The sequence below is a fragment of the Spea bombifrons genome, chromosome 4 (assembly GCF_027358695.1).
Source record: "Spea bombifrons isolate aSpeBom1 chromosome 4, aSpeBom1.2.pri, whole genome shotgun sequence".
Lineage (NCBI taxonomy): Eukaryota > Metazoa > Chordata > Amphibia > Anura > Pelobatidae > Spea > Spea bombifrons.
This window is the reverse complement of record NC_071090.1, coordinates 78,217,569-78,237,649: the sequence shown is the minus strand read 5'-3', so window position 1 is coordinate 78,237,649 and position 20,081 is coordinate 78,217,569. Positions and strand designations below refer to the sequence as shown.

General features: G+C 39.6%; 1 protein-coding gene across 1 annotated transcript in view; it reads right to left on the bottom strand.

Annotated features, from left to right (window-relative positions):
• Positions 1–19,814, bottom strand: part of LOC128490720 (threonine--tRNA ligase 2, cytoplasmic-like) — a 28,161-nt gene extending 8,347 nt beyond the window's left edge. The window contains exons 1-8 of the mRNA XM_053462740.1: positions 19,382–19,814; positions 14,251–14,337; positions 4,742–4,932; positions 3,678–3,801; positions 2,259–2,380; positions 1,706–1,823; positions 931–995; positions 89–167 (exon numbers count right to left, since the gene is read on the bottom strand). Of these exons, the coding sequence (XP_053318715.1) occupies positions 89–167; positions 931–995; positions 1,706–1,823; positions 2,259–2,380; positions 3,678–3,801; positions 4,742–4,932; positions 14,251–14,337; positions 19,382–19,729 (1,134 nt within the window). The 5' untranslated portion in view covers positions 19,730–19,814. The remainder of the gene's footprint in view (positions 1–88; positions 168–930; positions 996–1,705; positions 1,824–2,258; positions 2,381–3,677; positions 3,802–4,741; positions 4,933–14,250; positions 14,338–19,381) is intronic.
• Positions 19,815–20,081: the final 267 nt, after the last annotated feature.

Genomic DNA, 20,081 nt, shown 5'->3' with positions numbered 1-20,081 from the left:
GTCAGAAAATGCCACGATGATAAATTATATAGTATGTTACTGTTACTCGTCACACGAAACGACTGTTATTATGTAGTCACTTGCTCACCTTATAGATTTTTAAGGCTTTGATCTTCCCAGTGTGTCTCACATGGGGTCCTCTACACAGGTCTATAAGAGGTCCACATCTACAAGTGTGAGCCGGATTACAGCACAAGGATATGAAAGAAAAGTCACACATACACTATATTTAGATCCATTTGGTGGTGCAGCTAATTTGTAGATTGTATATAAGTATCAGCGTTTCACTTATATGTGCTTCCAATGTATTAACCTCTTTATAGTAGAGAAGTTAGCAGCACCCATCCTGCAGATGCCTGTAACACATCAACAAAGGGGCTCAGCAGCTCTATAATGTGGTATCCCAAAAGCAGTATTGGGGACTATATTAAATTTAAATAAACTATAATTTAAATCAATGGGCATTATATGTTTAAGAATGTTTAAATTTATGTAGAATCCTAACCCAATAAATGCATGCCATAATACTACACTGTATATATTTTAAGATAACATTGAGCATGTGAAAAACAATGCTTACTATAGTTAAATAACTATAAATCTCACATAAGTGAACTTGTGTATTTATTTCATTAACCAGTATATTAACAACATCACATTACATTAACCCCAAAAGGATGTTGACTATTCTACATTTAAGGGCATAAGCAGTTCCCTATGTCTGAACTAGAGGGGAGGATGAGGCTGTCATTAGACAATTTGTTCTCCCATCAACTGGCAGAGACATACAGCCTCTTCTAGCACAGGTCTAACTAGTGCCCCTCCTCCAGATGAATGGTATGGTCCACTCCGGCTCACAAAGCTATAATGACCAAAGCTACTGCACTAATAACAGTGGGGGTGTCAATAAGCAGTAATAGATGTATTCACCTGTACACGGTTGTAGTTGGTGTGTTAACCTTTTCATTCAAAATCCGGCACTTAAATTTGTTGTACTAAGAAAAAAAAGGACAGAAGGAGAAAACCCAAACACATTAAATGAATAAAAGATTCAACCCCAAAACAGGTCTGGCCATTTTAATGTAAGCAAGATATTAAACACTGCATTTCCCATTAGGCATTAGAAATGTACTGCTATTTATGCAGATATGAGCATTTGTTGTTTTGCTGTTCCTATCATCCACAAATTTATGAATGAAGGTCTAATTTAAAGCAGGTAAAGCTCACAACAGTGTTCCCCAGATTACAAAACTCTCCAACTGAAGATAGGTTACATCTATACATGAAAATTACCAAGAAAGTGTATGTTTCTACATACTGATAAAACTAGAACTATGGTCCTCATATTGTGTTGTTCCATTTAGACAAAATATGAATTGCAAGCTGTAGTATGCTAAGCTTCTCTATCACAGTTATTACAGTGAGGGAATTTAAACATGCATGGGACAGGCATAAAGCAACCCTGAATCTACGTCAAGACCAAGGGCTGATTAACATCAGAGTATTTATATTAGGAAACATGTTTTTTATGTCTTTCTCCTGCTACTAATTTACCCTTACTGAATTAATCCCTTTTTCCCCCATTGTTTTCCCCTGCCTCTAGTCTGTTTAATCCCTCCTTAGGTTTCCCAGTCTCCATGCTTTTCCTCTTTCACCAGATACTCTTCTTAAATTAATGTAGATATTTCTATTCTACATCCATTACCTTAAACATTTCTAATAGTAGCTCTTTACGGACTTCCAGCCTTTCAAATGGTTGCTTCTCTTTAATAATAGATTTACATATGTTCTCCAGAGCAGGAAATTCATTGCTCGACACACCTCTAAAGAGAAAAGAATATAGAAGGTCTAAAAGCTCTGTTTCATAGCAACTTTTAATCATATTAGATTCACTTTGGAAGGACATATACAATTTATCATGTTTCATTGGGGTTCATTGACAAGTCTGACTGAAAGTTAGGATTAATGAAACATTACATCGTACATTTCAAACTATGCATTACGCTTGGCCAACTCAGCCATTATTGTTGGAACAACTCTTTAAGGGTTGGCTTTGGAGAGTGAGGCCAGTTTCACCTCACCTGTAAACCCAAGCAAAATGAAAATAGTTTGAGTGTATGATGTCATAATGACGGAAAAACAACACAATTCAGTATTTCTGCTACATGCTTTAAACGTATTACTTTGTGCTATTGCTGCTCCAACTATGCCAGGATGAATGAGCCCAGAATTTGTTGCAAGGCAAAGGCATTACTTACCTTTCCTCTAAGAACATGTCATAATAAAAGCCATTTTCTATAGGTGGGCCATAGCAAAGACAACCACCATAGTAATTCTCCATTGTCTCTCCAAGGATGTGAGCGCTGGAGTGCCAGTAGACCTTTAGGAAAATAAATATTATTAATAGCATTTTATGAGAATACACTGTGAAGTATAACCCATTTCGGAACTGTAGGTGCTCTTCACTCCACAGGTTTTCTTGAATCCCGCACTGAAATTCATCTAGCGACTCATTTTTAGTTATCCAGATTTATATTTTACATGTCTAACGCCAATCAAATGCACAGCTGAGGGATTTCGTGTAAACGATTCTTTATTTTCCATTTTGCTACGATAGCAACAATTAGTTAATTTCATCTATTTTCTACAACTGGAAACCCTGAAACGGTTAATGGCTGAAAATACACTTGATTCCAGAAATCCACTACTGTAGAAAAGAGGCGATGCCAAGCATCTAAAATATTGCTAAACAATGCAGATATGCGCTGTGTGAATAAGGAGAAAGGGGATTTGCCTTTATATATATACGTGTGTGTGTGTGTGTGTGTGTGTGTGTGTGTATATATATATATATATATATATATGTATGTGTTCATGTACTAATGGTTTATGGACTGCATTAAGGTCTACGATTGCTGAGCTGCAAAATGAATTGTCTTTATGAATGCTATGGGTGACAAAAAATTGAAAGCAAAATTGCTGAGAAAAGCTATTTGAAAAATAAGTTATTGATCATGTTACAGGAAGCACTGACCAAGCATCCAGGCTGTTTACATACTTTACATGAGCAATGTCATTGGGGCTTTAAGGTAGTGTACACAGACAGCTGACACAATAATACAGGACAAAAACTTAATGTAGGGGATGCTCTGGGAAAGATGGACTGAAATAAGTCACTTATGAGGTCTAGTGACTATATTGCTGCTCTCCCATTACCATGACAGGAGCTTTTCAATTTAACAATGGAAATATGCAAAACTAATACCTCAATGCCTCCTCCTCTTTGGCATTTCATTATTTGGCAGGGGATAGTTTTAAAACAGTTCACAGAGACAGAACTGTCAGCAGTCTCACACCTTGTACAAAGCAGCCAAAGGTCTTCATCATTTGTTTAAAAGGACAATCCAATGTCTAAGAGAGCCCCTTTAACACACAATGCAGAAGATATTTCTACTGATTTGTGAAAATTAAAAAAAAAAAGTTAAGCCACCCCCTCTGTGGTCCCAGGATTCTCATCACTAACCGTCCACTTGAAGCAGCTTTCCAGTGCGGAAAATAGCTAGGATGTGGCCAAAGGGGATTCTGCAGAATCCCTGATGCATTTGAAAGGGGAATACCACACAATGTAAAAGGAGCAATGAGCTCTTTAAATCAGTCTGCAAACTGTTTCTACTTACCGCTTTAGCTTCCTCGTTGTCAAATGTAAGCAGTTCCAGAGAGGAGTCTCCTTCTAATGGACGGTCTAGGTCCCAAAGCTCATTGTTCACCTTGGCTATGATGATATTATCTGCCAATCCGCGACTACAGATAAAAATGGATACATAAGAAACAAACAAACAAAAAAAAAATAAATAAACAATGCCACATATTTCTCAAAGGAACAAAGAGATACATGTTTAATAGATGGGAACCATCTATTTTTTATTACTAGCCATATTAAGAAAGTTTTAACACTATTGAAAAGTCTATTTAGGAACAGACTTTATCAACATTGCCATAAAGAATCAGCTCAGTGTGGAATACCATCCAAAATATCACATGACTGACAACAATGGCGGCCTCCAGATAAATGAAATTTATTGGAACAAAGCAAGATAAAACCTGGGTCCCCCCCAATGCTAACATTTTTCCCATAGTACTTTAGTGATACTTGAATGGTGGATATGTACAAACCATTTCACATTTATATCACATTTATTTAACTATGATTAAAATGAATGCGTCAAAACTAGCGAAGCTACCGATGCACATATAATATAGCAGTCTTATCAGCGGCCAGTGGCACTGCCTGCAAGTAACTACACCCACTTTGTTATTCTTAGCTGATAAATATGAACTTTTACTGGAACATAAACCCCAAAAATTCCAAAAAAGAGAATCACACCAAAAAAAAGCTAACTTTGGGATGGCGGTGAAATGATCAACATGTACATACAACGAAGCAAGGAATCAGTGTACAGCCAGCAAATACTATTGACAAGTTCCCTCTAACCCTAACAGGCCTGTATTGCTTACTTTGTAATTGAAAGCCCTCTCTGGGCAAGAAGGATTCCATGCGGTTATATATTAAAACATGCAATATCCATGTTCTGTTCTGAATGGATTTTCTAATTACACATTTTGGGAACCCTGAATCTTTATATGTAATATTAACTATACTTAAGATGCTATCAAGTTAAGGCTAGTACCAACAAAACTGCCTAACCTAACAAAGCCACCCTTGGATTCCCTTATATCTTACCTGATGCCAGCCGCCACCTGATATGGTGTTGTTCTCCAGGATTCCCCACTGACTGCTTTCCCGTCAGCTAATGTGATTTTAATAGGCTGACTATGGTTTCTAGCACGATCTGCAAGCAAAGCATCGTGTTCCCTTCTCAAAGCTTCATACAGCTGTAGCCTGTCTGATATAAATGCTGGAGCATTGCATACCTGTAAATGACAAATATAAACATAAAAAGACCTATAGGTAAAGAAATGGCAATGAGGAATATTACAATCACCAAATGTTAACAAAAGGGAAAAGAAGAAGGTTACTATAGAAGCACAGGTAAGCTTTACCATAGAAGCAAGTTAAGCAGGTGGATTGACCTAATAACAATTCAATTAATTGGCCATAATTTGGCAAGTCAGTTGAGGTATGCACCAGCCTCCCCAAACGGGGCATTCCTGCCATCACATGCACTTTAATGCTTACGATAGTCGAGTGGTTCTTGAAAATTTCCCCTTCGCCCTCACACCCCATTTATTTGGCTTGGCAAGTGTTCTGGTGCAGTCAATCGGTGGTTTTGTGTCAGGGTTCAGCCCCAGCCTTGGAAACTGCCAGGCCTGGCCGCCCCTTTAAGAGGTCTGCCTGGAGTTAAACTCCTCTCCACAGCTTGCTGTCCTGTTTATTTCTGTCTGTATTTTATGTACCTTTGCCCTCTTTCCCTTATACATCTCAGCTCCTCACTCCATCCCCTGTGTTCTTTGCCTTGTTGCCTGTTCTTTGTGGCATCCTGCACCATGTATGCATATCTTGCTATGTATATAATTTAATGTGCTGTGTATTTCTGTTCAGCTGTTTGGTTTTGCTATTACCATGCCTCCCTCACTTGAAGCCTAGACGACTCACACCTGACCTAATGAACAGGCTTTATATCCCTGCCTCCCTGTAACAGTGTTGTGAGTTCATTAAGTTCTTTGAAGCTATAGTTCATGCCAGACGCTGGATCTGCCTGCCTGCCGCTTTCACCTGGACTGCCTACTGGATTTCCCCTTTTTTGCTTGCTACCTGTCCCAGACCCTTTTGAATACTTGCCTGGACTTTTCTACCCTCGTATGCATGATATGCCTCCTACTCTGCTGCTTCTGGTGAGATGCCTTGCTTTACTTTTGTAATATAACCTATAACCAAACACTCTGCTTGTGTCCTTTGTGAAGTTTATTTAAATCACTGCGTTCTTACACTCCTGCGCTCTGGACTCCAACATCCAGTTAAGGGCTGCAACATAATGAGCCTGACATTTTGCTAGGGGTCTATAGCTTTAATGATTAAAAATGCAGCAAATTCCATTATATGCTCTGAAGGTAAGGGTTTATTTAATGAGATGAGCAATTCAAATAAGTATTAAAAAGACTGCATGCACATATGCGTGTTTCATACACTAAAGGCTAATGCGGGTCATTAAGGAACAAGGGGGATGTGGTATGGACATTATTTAGCAACCATCCTGGAAACGGTTATTTTCCACCTCATAATTACAAAGTACTACTCCATGCTAATTCTACTAGACCTCTCTGCTGCTTTTGACACCGTGGACCACCCTCTTCTCCTTCAAACTCTACATGATCTTGGCCTCCGTGACACTGCTCTGTCCTGGTTCACTTCCTACCTCTCTGATTGTACCTTCAGCGTCTCTGTCTCCAATAACCCTTCCCCCAAGGCTCTCTACACTTCCTCACTTGGCAAACTGATCGCATCCTCTAGCTTTCAACACCACCTGTATGCTGATGACACCCAGATCTATCTATCCTCTCCTGATCTCTCTCCTTCGGTCTTAGATCGTGTAACTAACTGCCTTGCATCTGACTTTCAAAATACAATAGTTAACACCTTGTCTGAAATGATAAATGTGAAAAAACGTGATCTGTCTCTACCTGGATGTCTGAACGTTTCCTGAAACTCAATCTCTCCAAAACTGAAATTACCATCTTCCCTCCCTCCAACTCTAAGATTCCACCCCATCAGTTTCCCTCAATGTTAATGGTTCTATCATCTCCCCGTCTACTCATGCCCGCTGTCTTGGTGTCTCCCTTGACTCCAACCTGTTGTTCACCCCCAAAATTCAGTCTGCCTCTAAAATCTGCCTTCTCCATCTTAAAAACATTGCCCGCATCCGCACATCTAACTCTTGTGATGGGCTGAGCGCGTCAGGCTTATCACTGTTAAGACTGAAACTCCATTACCCATTCATGCGAGGAAAGCTCGTTGGTGGTGGTGTGTTCAAAGAGCTTCCACCTTTTCAGATTATCAGTAATACAGGGAATCACAGGAATTATGCATGGTCCTATAATATGTTATGTCCACTAAAACTTCAACCACAGGTAGGTTATGGCTGGAGACCTGAAAGCCTCCATATAATATTCAGTGATGTATAGCCTGTGTCATGTCCGACTTAGTTCCAGCTGCTATGTATACTGAAGCAAGTCTCAGATTCAGATTTTATTTCATTTCCAAACTCTGCATAAGAATGAAGCTTTTTTGTTTCCCTAGCCTATCCATAGAAATTCTATTAATGCCCCCACAATTAATCAACCAGTTAACCATTATAGGCTTCTGTTGCACAAAAATTTTATTTTTAAAAAGCATTACAGTAATTGAATATTTTCCATATAAGTTGAACGTTCACTGATGTCACCCAGGAATAGGTAGTTTATAGAATTTTTAATTCTACTTTATGACATACCCTGATGTAGGATGAGGGTGAATAGTTTCATTTTTCCCCCTGAAAGGTATATCTCTTCAAACCACAATCTTAAAATACAAAGAACGCAAGTACAAAGAGTCTTCACAATGGTTTATTAAAGTAAATGATAGTTTATACAGAATATATAACTCATATGACAAATCATTGTCGAATAAAAAGCTTAAAATGCAGATACAGATATTTTTAAACATTCTACATTATTCCAACCCTGTAGAACGTTGTAATTTGTAAATGAGACAAAATGTATGCATTTATTGTGAACACAAAAAAAAAACACAAAACATTTAAGCAGCTTTCTCAGTTTCTATGGCGACAACCAACAGCGTCATATAACAAATATTCCTGACAATAATTAAGAATGAGGTTTTTTTTTACATGATTACAGAATTTTTGGGAAAGGTGTGATTTAACAGTATTAGAAATTATTTTTCCAGCGCTGCATCTTTTCATCAAGGTGTTAAATTCAGCACCTTTAATCTTTAGTGAAATACCATATTTTATTTTTTGTGTGCCGCGGCCAGATGTTGGAATTCCCTTCAGACACAAAAGAACAAACAGACTGGTCGTAAAGATGGGCTGAAGCTGGCCCTGACCAAACAAGTATAGTAGTTTTTTTATAATATATATATATATATATATATATATATATATATATATATATATATATATATATATATATATATATATATATATATATATATATATATATATATATATATATATATATACAAATATCTCACAGTGGAACAGTGTTCCACTAGGCACAGCCTAAAGTTAAAGGGGCTACAATACTACACAACTGGGCACTCATGTATTTACTGTTGGCAGCAAACTTCATTGCAATACAGGTCAGGAATACAAAAAAAAAGCAAGGTGTTGATTGGCCAAGTTCTCTCACGGCAAGAAAAGAAAAAAATACATATACTGGAAATAGTTCTGTAGTTATCATACAATATAAAATAAACATTGGATTGAAGCATCTTGTCTATTGTCTAATAGTAATAAAATCTGGAAAATTGTCCAACGTCTTCATTTTAATAAATGACAAGCTAAAAACAAAAGAAAACGGTGTGTTATTTCAAATTATGGAGACATGAAGGTGGGTTAATGGCTTGAAACCAATAAAATTATATTTACTATATACACACACATTATTGCTTACACATTGGATGTGGCTCATCTTTGATACAATCCAGAAGTTGTTGGTCTTTCTTCAGTAAAAGTAAATAATTGTCTGGTGACTAAAGAGAATTAAAAAGTTAAATTCTGGAAAATTACATGAAGTATTAAATGTACTATTCATACAATACGTACACCTGTGTAACAAGAATATTTGTAATTATACATATAATTATTAAAGTGTGTGTGTCGTATATATGAGTGTGTTTGTTAACAGAAAATACATGTGGATTTTAAGTATGCCTTTAGTATTCACATCTAAAAGTGTATTTGTACTGGAGACAAAATGTGTTTGTCAACAAGGATATAGAGGTGTAGAGAGTTAAACAAGCAAAAAGCCAGATCTGTGGATCAGACCTACGGTTTTGTGCAAAAGCTGCACAATGTACTCACTGGATCTTTAAAAAGAACTTTCCACGTGGTGTCTGGTGACCTGAACTGAAGCCCTTCCTGGTGTTCCAGCCACCTGGGTAACATACAGTCACTGACGTTAACAACTTGGTCCTGCGTGGCTGGTTCCCTATACTCTTCCAGCCTTAACAGAATGATTGTTGTTGCAGGTTCTTTTAGCGCCCCCTGAAAGATATTTTAAAAAGCTCTGAGCAATAAATATACAACTAAAGAAAAGTCATGCAGATAAACAAATTGAATTATAAACAAAATGAACTTACTTGAAGCGGGAATATGACTTTCCACGGCTGGCGCATGGTGTCCCAATATTCTCTTCTATGGATGAGCTGGAAAAAGTCTGGGTGTCCACCTTTCCTGCTTACAGAGGGTACCACTGATGTGTGTGTATGTCCTTCTCGGTTATTTTTTGGTCCTCCTCTCATTCCACATGGCAATGTTCTCTTCTTGGGTCATGATGCAAAAGAACAGAAATGGAGTCTTCTGATATAATGGGGATTACACCCTTTTTTATTAAATGTTTTTCATGGCCAGCTTCATGGAAGCCAACTTCAGTTCCAAGGGAATCAACATACAAGCTTAGAGAACTTTTAAAATGTCCTCAGCTTTGTTCAATGACCTGTCTAAATGCCATAAAGAGTGCACGCTAAAACAATAACTAGGACACAAATGCCCTTTTACCTGCAGAAAGTGCAGTGTGCACGGATTCCAGCTGTAAACCAACCACTGGATGCCTGATGCTGTTAGGGCAGGTCATGGACACAGCAGAAGCTCATTACAGCCAATACTGTACACCACACAGGAGTACTTTTGTGTTTATTTTGATGACTTTTCACCCCAGTGAACGTATATTTGATTTAGAGCCAATACATTTGTTTCAACCAATGTAGCTAAGTTCCAGATAAAAAAAAAAAAATACATTTCTGTGTCAGCTACTGGGTGAAGCCACCCCAATGAAAGTGTCTGCAAATAATGTAGTACTAAAAAGATATCTGTAACTCTATCTAAGTGTCAGACTGTCAAGCTGCATACGTTGATGTTGAAAGGGTGTGTATAGTCTAAAATCCCATGATTAAGAGAGGTTATTAAATCAATCTCATTATCTGCAACTATTTGAATAAATTGTACAATAATCCAGGGCTCTCACATTATCAGAGAACATTTAAGTGTGTTTTCCCAATGGGTTTAGCTTTTTCATGTTGGATTTCCTTTTGCAACTAGTACATTATATTATTATTGCTCTATAGAAACCATATGCAGCTACATTATTTAAGAAGTTTAAACATTAGAACTGGGTTTCTAGGCATTTGTTGCAGGGGTCGTTCACCTGGCTTTTCCCGATTCCCATTGTTTTTGAAATCATGATGTCAATAGTGTTTTTTGGCAACATGTAAAAGTAACGCTACAATTTACACCACACTTAATAAAACTACGGTATATTGATATACAGAGTTAATATACGTCAAAGACTGGGTAAATTGTTTACAGTTACTGTACATAGCTGATGTTTATTTTAAATAAAAATATATTTTAACCCCTTCGAGACAAAGGCTGATTTTACTTTTTGTACCCTTTGTGACAATGGCCTTTTTAACATTTCTGCGCTGCTTCTGTTTAGCTGTAATTTTCTTCTTTCCCGTTTACTGAACCCACACACATTAGATATTGTTTTTTTCAGGACAAGAAGGGCTTTCTTTAGATGACATTGTTTTGATTGTATCATATTATTTACTATTAAAAAAATTATAAAATATGGTGAAAAATTTAGAAAAAAATGACTTTCTAACTTTTAGTTGAAAAATCTTTTACTCATCTATAAAAGGTAATGAAAAAACCTGCTAAATAGATTCTACTATTTGTCCTGAGTTTAGAAATACCCAATGTTTTTATGTTTTTTTGCTTTTTTCTACCCATTATGGGGCAATAAGTACAGGTAGCGTTTTGCTATTTCAAAGCCATTTTTTCCAAATCTGGTAATTCTTCCCCCCATGTGCCATTTCGGGTATCTTTGAACCCGGCCAATGCAATTTACCCCATCAAGTCATATATTTTTGAAAACTAGACAGCCCAGGGTATTCCAAATGCTAGTATTTTAACTCTTTCCATGCACCATATCTACCACCAGTCTTTGTCAAACTTTATGGTAGTCATTTTTTTGCATTTGTTTTGTCATACACATTTTACTTCAGGTATGAATTAAAATGTTCTCGTTTATGTCACTATCACAAAACACCCCAATATGTGTTCAGCAACATCTCCTGAGCGCAGCGATACCTCACATGAATGATTTTGTCTGGCTGTTTGGGGGCAAAAGGGCCACATTTGGGGCATGCGCATTTTTCAATGTTGAACTTTGGCATTTGAGGATCCACTGCCCATGCCCTATTTGGTACATCTTTGAGCCGGGCCATTTCAGTGTGCCCAATAAACCCATATATTTTTGAAAACTAGACACCCCAGGGTATTTCAAATGCTAGTATTTTAACTCTTTCCATGCACCATATCTACCACCAGTCTTTGTCAAACTTTGTGGTAGTCATTTGTTTGCATTTGGTTTTCCACACACATTTTAATTCAGGTATGAATTAAAATGTTCTCGTATATGTCACTATCACAAAACACCCCAATATGTGTTCAGCAACATCTCCTGAGTACAGCGATACCTCACATGAATGATTTTGCCTGGCTGTTTTGGGGCAAAAGGGCCACATTTGGGGCATGCGCTTTTTTCAATGTTGAACTTTGGCATTTGGGGATCCACTGCCCATGCCCTATTTGGTACATCTTTGAGCCAGGCCATTTCAGTGTGCCCAACAAAACCATATATTTTTCAAAACTAGACACCACAGGGTATTTTAAATGCTGGTATTTTAACTCTTTGCATGCACACATTTTACCACCAGCATTTTTTCAAAGTTTGCAGTAATATTTTTGTGTGTGTATTTTTCCCACACACACCTACTTTATGTATGAATTTACAGCTCCTGGTATATGCCGCTGTCACACGACACCCCATAATGTGTTCAGCAACATCTCCTGAGTGCAGTGATAGTGCCATTTTTTGGGGGAACTAAAAGGCCACATTTGGTACGTGTGCATTTTTCTAATTGGAAATTAGATGTGTGGCCATCCTTCCCCCCGTGTTAATTGGGACGTTGTTGAACCTGGCCCATTCAATTTACCCCATCAAATCATACATTTTTTAAAAGTAGACACCCCACGGGCATTTAATATGCCAGTATTTTAACTCTTTCCATGCGAGAATTGTTTTAAGCTAATATGCTAATTTTAGGACTTGCTCACAAAAATATATTTTTTATATATATATTTTTTTATTATTATTTTTTTTTTAAAAAATTTTAACATTTTTTTTCAACTTGGAGGTTCCCCTGATAGTGGCATCAGTGGGAAATGATTTTTACATTTTACTGTTTTTTTACTATTTTTTTCTAATTATTATTAATTTTATTTTATTTTTTAATTTATTTTTACTAATCACACTGTGATTAGAAAGCTGGGCTCCATTGACTTGCATGGTGAATGCAGTACCTGTATTCAACCTGCAAGTGGAGCCAAAGTTCTCTAGATGGTCTGGACCATCTAGCGAACTTTAAAATTTGTGGTTCCTGTTACAGGACGGCGGCCATCTTCCTTGATGGCGAAGATTGCCGGCAGCTGCGGCTGTGACCGCTCTCCGGAGCGGTCACAGCCCATCAAAAGGTTAGTGTTTGGTGTCGCTGGATGCCTCCTGATCGAGGCATTCCAGCGACACCATTTAAGTTTAGGAGGCGATCGTCGATCGCCTCCTAAACGCTTTTAAAACGGGCGTCCACCGCCATACAAAGTATGGCGGATGTTGACGCCCCGTGGAGGGGCCAGAGATGGCCCCTTCGCGCCGATCGCGGCGTTGCTGAATGCATCGAGGTCGAGGCATTCAGCAACGCTTTTTGGGTGCAGAAAGCGATAGTAGATCGCTTTCTGCACCCGTTTAAAGACGTGCCGGTCCTGGCACGTCAATTGTCGTAAAGCACATGCTTTTCCGTGCCGTGCCAGGACCGGCAATTGTCATTAAGGGGTTAAGTAAAACTGTTAAAAAAAAAAGTTACAAACATTAATACACAATGACGTACTTAGAAGGCATTAAATAAATGACACATTTAGTTCAGCAATGAATATAGATGCACCACCGAAGTGCTACATTTTTGTGCAAAGCTGTACATTATTACATAGTAGAACAAAAGGAAATACTGTGACTCACTTCCACGCATCACAAAAATAGAAACGCAATGGAATCACAATATTAAAAAAAAAATTAAAAAAAATTAAGAACAAAAAACAAAAATCACCTATACCATCCCTGCAAAAATAAAAATATACTGCCCCTCACTAAAAGTTTGGCTCTGTAGCTCCCCCAAATCCTAAACATGCGGGGTATTGCAGTATTAGGCAAATTTGCACACAAGCTGGTGTTTCTGCAGGTGGACATACCCTGTGCTACAAATCCAGAGCAGCATTACTGTAAAGCAGCTGCAAAGAAGGGGAGACCCCCCGCCTCTGTATCACAGCAGCCTCAGCAAAGAAGGGGGAGACCCCCCGCCTCCGTATCACAGCAGCCTCAGCAAAGAAGGGGGAGACCCCCCGCCTCCGTATCACAGCAGCCTCAGCAAAGAAGGGGGAGACCCCCCGCCTCCGTATCACAGCAGCCTCAGCAAAGAAGAGGGAGACCCCCGCCTCTGTATCACAGCAGCCTCAGTCGGTGCGAAGAAGGGGTAGACCCCCCCGCCTCCGTATCACAGCAGCCTCAGCCTATATATCTCATAAATGATGAGCTATATAGATGAATGTGGTTTTAAAAGGAAGCCCTACTAAACAAAAACAATACACAATTGGTGTGTGTTCACTAAATGAGAAAGAGGGAAATTACTGCAGAACAATGACATAGCAGAAATGTTAAAAATGCAATCTTCCACAGGTGAAAAAATGCCTTTGTCCTAAAGGGGTTAAAATAACTGATGCTGAAGCGCTGCATTTTCAGGGTGTATTGACTACAGGTTTCAAGAGCATTGCTGGAAACAGCAACATGTTTGTGTGATGCGTGCTTTGCTATTACTCTACAATACCTAACCTTTCTTGCAAGAATTGAGTCATAATTCATTTTAGAATCCAAACAAATGTACAATTTCATAACATGTACCTCCTCTTGCTTGGGTCCACCTTCAGATCCTGATTTCTTCACCTTTTTTCTCTTGTTCTGCTGAGTGGATGGCTTTTCATGCACATTCTGAAAATAAAGACATATTCAAGTGAAAATACTAAATACATTGTTTTTTGGGGGGAGGGATTTTTTTTTTATATCATATTAAATTATACTTCAACTATGAAAATCAGTTGAGGCTACTTGGCATCTTGTTATTCAGACTACCTGTTGTTTAGGTCAGAATATTAACATAGACATTGTAGACACTTGACCCCCAACCTTGGGCTCCATGGGTTGTATAGATGTAAACCAAGACATTACACTATCTCTACAGATGTCTTCATTGTCCTGCAGGAAGATCTATGTCTAATGATACATTTTAAGAATATTGGCAAAACACTAAAACCAAGGGAAGAAATAGCTATTGACACTTCAGTTGTTGAACTACATCCCTGATGATCCTGAGGCAGTGAAAGTTTGCATCAGTGATGACTGATCAGTGCGACCGTATGTCTGGACTCCAAGTAGTTAACGATTTTAGGACCTTATAAACCCCAAGAAACCAGAAGTTCTGGAAACATTACTAAACTACTACTAAAGCATACTACAATTCATTAAGCTCTCTGGTCATTCCTTTTCTTTTCCATATAAGAGCCATACCACATAACTTTCCCTGTCCTGGGTAGCACATCTCTTACATAGCTGGCGTATACGGCTGTTGTATCTGGACAGGTGGATAGAGCTTCTAAATATAGCTGCCTGGCTGCTACGTTCAGTAAATATGTCATCAGCCTCTAATGCAGACTTTGCCGTCTGGTACCCTTGAGGAAAAGGTAAATATAGGTCAAAAGTTTAGAAAGGGGTGCCGCTGAAAACTAGCAGATTTTCATAAACTGTAATTACATTTCCATACTTAACATCAGTTCCTTATAAGCCTTATCCCTACTTAGAAACAAGAAGGAAGAGCTAGAAGCTCAGTAATGGAGGAAACCATTAATCAGAAGAAAATGACAGGTAACTGATTAGTCTATGAAGCCCGAGACCCATAAAAAGTTGCTTCTGACTCAGATCATGTTATCCTGTGTGACCCCCGACAACACCAGTCTATGTTCTGAGCAGATGTGTGAAGAGAGCAAGCAATGAGTGAATCCTTATAGTAAATGAAGGCTGATGCAAATGACATTGATGGCTCCAAAAACACTTTTTCTGAAAATCCACTTGTCAGATGTAGATGTACGATATTCGGGATGGATATTCTTCATAGACATTTAACCAGACAATGTTGCCAACACAGAACAATATAAATATATGGTGCAAATGTATACACAGTGTGTTTGAAATATCTGTAGAGACATTTTGTATTCCTGCAATGGCTATGAAGCAGCAGCGATGAGATGTACAAAGATGAGAACACAAAAATAAAAAAGGATACAATAAGTGATGGAATACAGTGAAAACAATGAAGTCAGCAATCTGAACATGAAAACAATCAATCAGTCCGGAACCGCTTAGGTAAACATATATTGCAGACATATATGTGCATATGTTGGCTCTCTATAAATTCACATGGTGCGGAATCTCCATATGCATTTGCCTGCCCTCCAGCTAGTTCCTGTCCAGGAGAACTATTCATTTAAACAAATATAAGTGCATATAATACACTTACTGCCAGTCAGCTCCAGTACAGACTCCGGGAGGGGACCCTGTGTATAGGTGTGGAAAGAACCCCAACCAAGTTCAATGGGAGATCTTTCCTGCCACCGATTGGCTGCTTCGTGCAGCCAATCAACTGCGTGGAAGCTGGCCCACAGAGCGGGTGGAAAGCTGCAGAGTCTCCATAAGGCAAGTAAATTTTTTCTTCCAACTTTGGGAAAAGCATATGAATGTACTTACAAAGTATGCATTGACTGATCAGCAAGATCCCTCGAAGTTTCCCATTAAATCATAAAGTAACCGTAGTAAGAGATGTGAAAGAAGATGGATACTAGTAAGATCTCTTTTACATTAATTGTAGATCTTGTAACAGTTAATGCACCTTTTCCAGATTAATAACACAACTCAGGAACTGGTATGTCAGTTTAGGATCGAGCATACATAAACACACCCGTACCCAGTAGCAAGGAATGCCTGGGATTGTAGACCTCAATTCTGGAATTCAAATACAATCAATACGTGGTATTCTCTAGGAACAGGACGAGCTGTGTACGAATACATGGAATAATGCCGTTTGGAATACCTGGCACATTCGTCAGCTTATTAAGTGGAAAGTAGGAGATCACCATTAATTAAGGTGGTGCATAAATTGTGGCTTTACTGGGGTATTTCTACACTTGAAAGATGCACCCATTCTTTTATAAGACTGGTCCTGCTAAGTTATACATACATATGTTTTACCTACTTTGCAAAAGATGACCAGAAATGTTATTTTCTAGAATTTTATTTAGGTTTTGGTTGTTTACCTTCCCAGTAGGGGGGGGGAGTGAGAGACACACTGAAGCATAGTTTACAGAACACTAGGAAAGTGTGGTTGTTGAAGCTCAAAACATCCCAGTGGTTGAGGGGTTTATTGCAGAAAAATGAATATAAAATACAAATTGAAATACTCATAAAAAGAAATTTATTACATGTAATAAATCATCTTTCTTCAATACAGTTTGGGGTTTAAATACAAATAATAAAGATCAGTGTAAAGAAAATTTGCATTCGCATGTGATAAATCTCAATTCTGGTATACATCAAAGTTTTTTTTTTTTTTTTTTTTTAAGAATTATATTTTTTCCCCAGAGTGCACAGATGACCTTGGTCATTTAAACGGTCTTGTACAACACTTGATGGCTTTCTTTTTGCCATCTTGGGAGAGCTGGGATTTCTTGTTGTTTTCTTAGATCTGGTTACCATGCTGTGACTTCAATCCAGATGAAGGTAATTGTTTTAAACCTTTTGGGATTAAATTTGGGGTGAAAGAACAGGGATCAGGCCAAAAGCACAATTTATTTGAATGAAGTCCAGGGGTAACACACACACGTAAAGCATTTGTTAAAAGGTGAAAGCTGTTTTCTTATGTCCAAGAGGGGAATACCTTGCCTTGTAACGGGGGAAAAAAACTTGGCTAGAAAGGATCTCCCCACTTTGTGTTTCTTGCATGACCTGATTTAGTGTCTCATGAAATTAAGGTTATGCACATGGTAAGATATTGATTTGGTGGTCATGGAAGGAAAAACATAACCTTAAATAGCCAGGGATAAAAAAAATTGTCTGGATAAAAATCCACTGCTTTTTACAATCCTTGTGCTTTTCTTGCATTCCATATATTAAATTTCTTGGCTATCAGACATGTCCTTGTCACAATATGAGAGGTCTGACTTATGATCATACCTGGGAACTTCCGGTCTGCAGCTACACAGAGACTTCCCTTGCGGGACACGGCCAGGACTGCCCACCAACATCAGTGGGAGTTCCCTGCTGACGTCAGTGGGAAACACCCCCTTTTAAAGGGAAAATAGGCGGGGAGTGGGGCGTGTCAAGGCCCTGCTCCCGCGGCCCGGAGCTTCACCTGGCAATCTCCGGGTCAAACCTGGAGAGTTCCCAGGTATGCTCATGATCGCACCTTGTATGATTCCATCCTCTATAGTAGAGCCCTGTGCGGGTCTCTCTTCCTAATCCTGCTCCCGCTGAATTACTGACCATTACCACCCTCTCCAGCAATGTATGTGTGTCCCATCCTGCCCGCTACCGCAAACATACTAATTCACAGATACTCATTCATTCCCTCAATCACACATACTAATTCATACATCCTACTCCACCCACTAACCTGAACTGCAGATCTTTTGGTGCTGCTCGCAGTCTTCCACAGGGGCCGCTGCTTCCCTCTGCATTGCTTGCACCCTGTGCAAATAAATTATCTTGTTCTGCCCAGGGGAGGCAAGAACGGAGCAGGGTCATGTGACGTGACATAAATTCACGTGACTCTGCTGGGTTCCTGCTTCCACTGGGCGGAGCAAGAGACACTGTGTGTGCGAGCAACGCAAAGGCAGCCTTGCAGGATTACCGGGACCCGCAGTTATATCGTGTGAACACCCTCTCTGGCATGCAAGACACGGATTACTGCTCACACCCGCAAGTTTTTTGATGGGTCCCATGGGACCCGCATCCCGATGACGTCCTCTACTCTATAGTTATTCTATAAGTCCTTTGCATGCGTAATCACCAAAGATTCCTCAGCATCATTAAGTATCCCTCAGTCAGGGAAAGCAGAGGGCATTTCAGGAACACTAGACTTTTTTAGATGTTCTCCGTGTAGATACTTGTTCTTCTGCTTTCAACAATAGCCTGTTTTCTTACCATATTTACGTTCCTTCGCTAATTCCATTACATGTATCAATATGCTTCCTGCAATGGATTATATACTTCTCTTATTTCATAAGTGCACACCTTCATCGTACTAACCCTCCATAACCCCCATCACATTTCCACCATTCACACACTGCTTATTCCACGTATTACCATATGCCTCCGCTATTCTTTTTGTACACCGCCTGCTTCTTCCGTACACCCCTAAGTGCAATAATGTCAGCTACAGGCCTAACAAATCACAATCACACCCGCACAATATACATTAACACGAGGGAGGATGTATGGATACAGCCTGCACCACAAGGATGCTCATTTTGGTACTTTTGTGTACAATCACACCTATACGTATCTAGTTGTATGCGCCTCCAGAAATGTATATGGTCGTTTATTCTGACTCCTGCCCTGTAACCTTAACTCAGTGTATGTCACACACCCGTGTAGGAATGGTATGGCGGAAGGTAACAGAGTGCAGATGTATATGTGCTTTATTCAAAAAAAAAAAAAAAAACCCAGAGCCAGGTCAGCGACACTTAATGTGAATTAAACACCATCCATTTTCATGCGAAAAACAGCTTCAGATGATGTCAGCACGTGATGTCACCAGTGCAAAGTGTGATGCAGTATAAGCCATCCCAGCAGCCAACACCCTTATGGAGTATGTATGCGAAGAACATGCCATTAAATCAGTGCACACACGCGTGACAAAACTGGACAAAGAGAACCCACGCGTGTTAGAGCCCGAGGGGGGTGTAAATGCATTACACAGCCTCACCTGCTTATCCTCCGGCGCAGCCTCAGCCCCGGGCCTCTCCCCGGTCGCCCCGTCCTCCTCCTCCCCGGAGCAGCCTTTCTTCTCTTGCTTCTCCAGCCTCCCGTTGCAGACCTGGCCGCTGCTCTCCTCAGGCCTCCCCCTCTCCTGCTCCTCCTTTAGGCTACGCTGCAGGTGAACTATGCGGTATTTGAGCTTCTCGTTCTCGGACCGCAGCTGCTCCAAGGCCGGGCTGGCATTCGCTTCTACGGTCCCGGTTAGTCCCAGGTCAAGCAGCCGCCCGATTTCATCACTAAGGCGGCGAATTTCCTCCTCCTGGCCGGACAAGCGGTCTGCTATCTGGGCGGCCATGGTCCGAAGTGAAATGCACGCTGACAAGCAGTGACAGCTGCAGGCCTCGCTCCTTACTGCAGGCTCCAGCGCGCAGTTACCGTACTCCACCGCTGGGCCGCATTACTAATCTTTAAAACACTGCTGACTGACACACAATGCCTTAAATTGGTAGTATGGAGCAGAGCTGAAAATACGGTACAGTTACCATGGTAACCAGGCGCCTGCTTGTCCTTGCGGATTGTCCTCCACCAAAAATGTATGTGTCTTGTCATCGCAGGAGGCTACATATTTTACATGACTTCTCCCAAATAGCAGCAAAGAGATAAAAAAAACAATGCAGTAAATGGGTAGCTAAAGTATTATTATTATA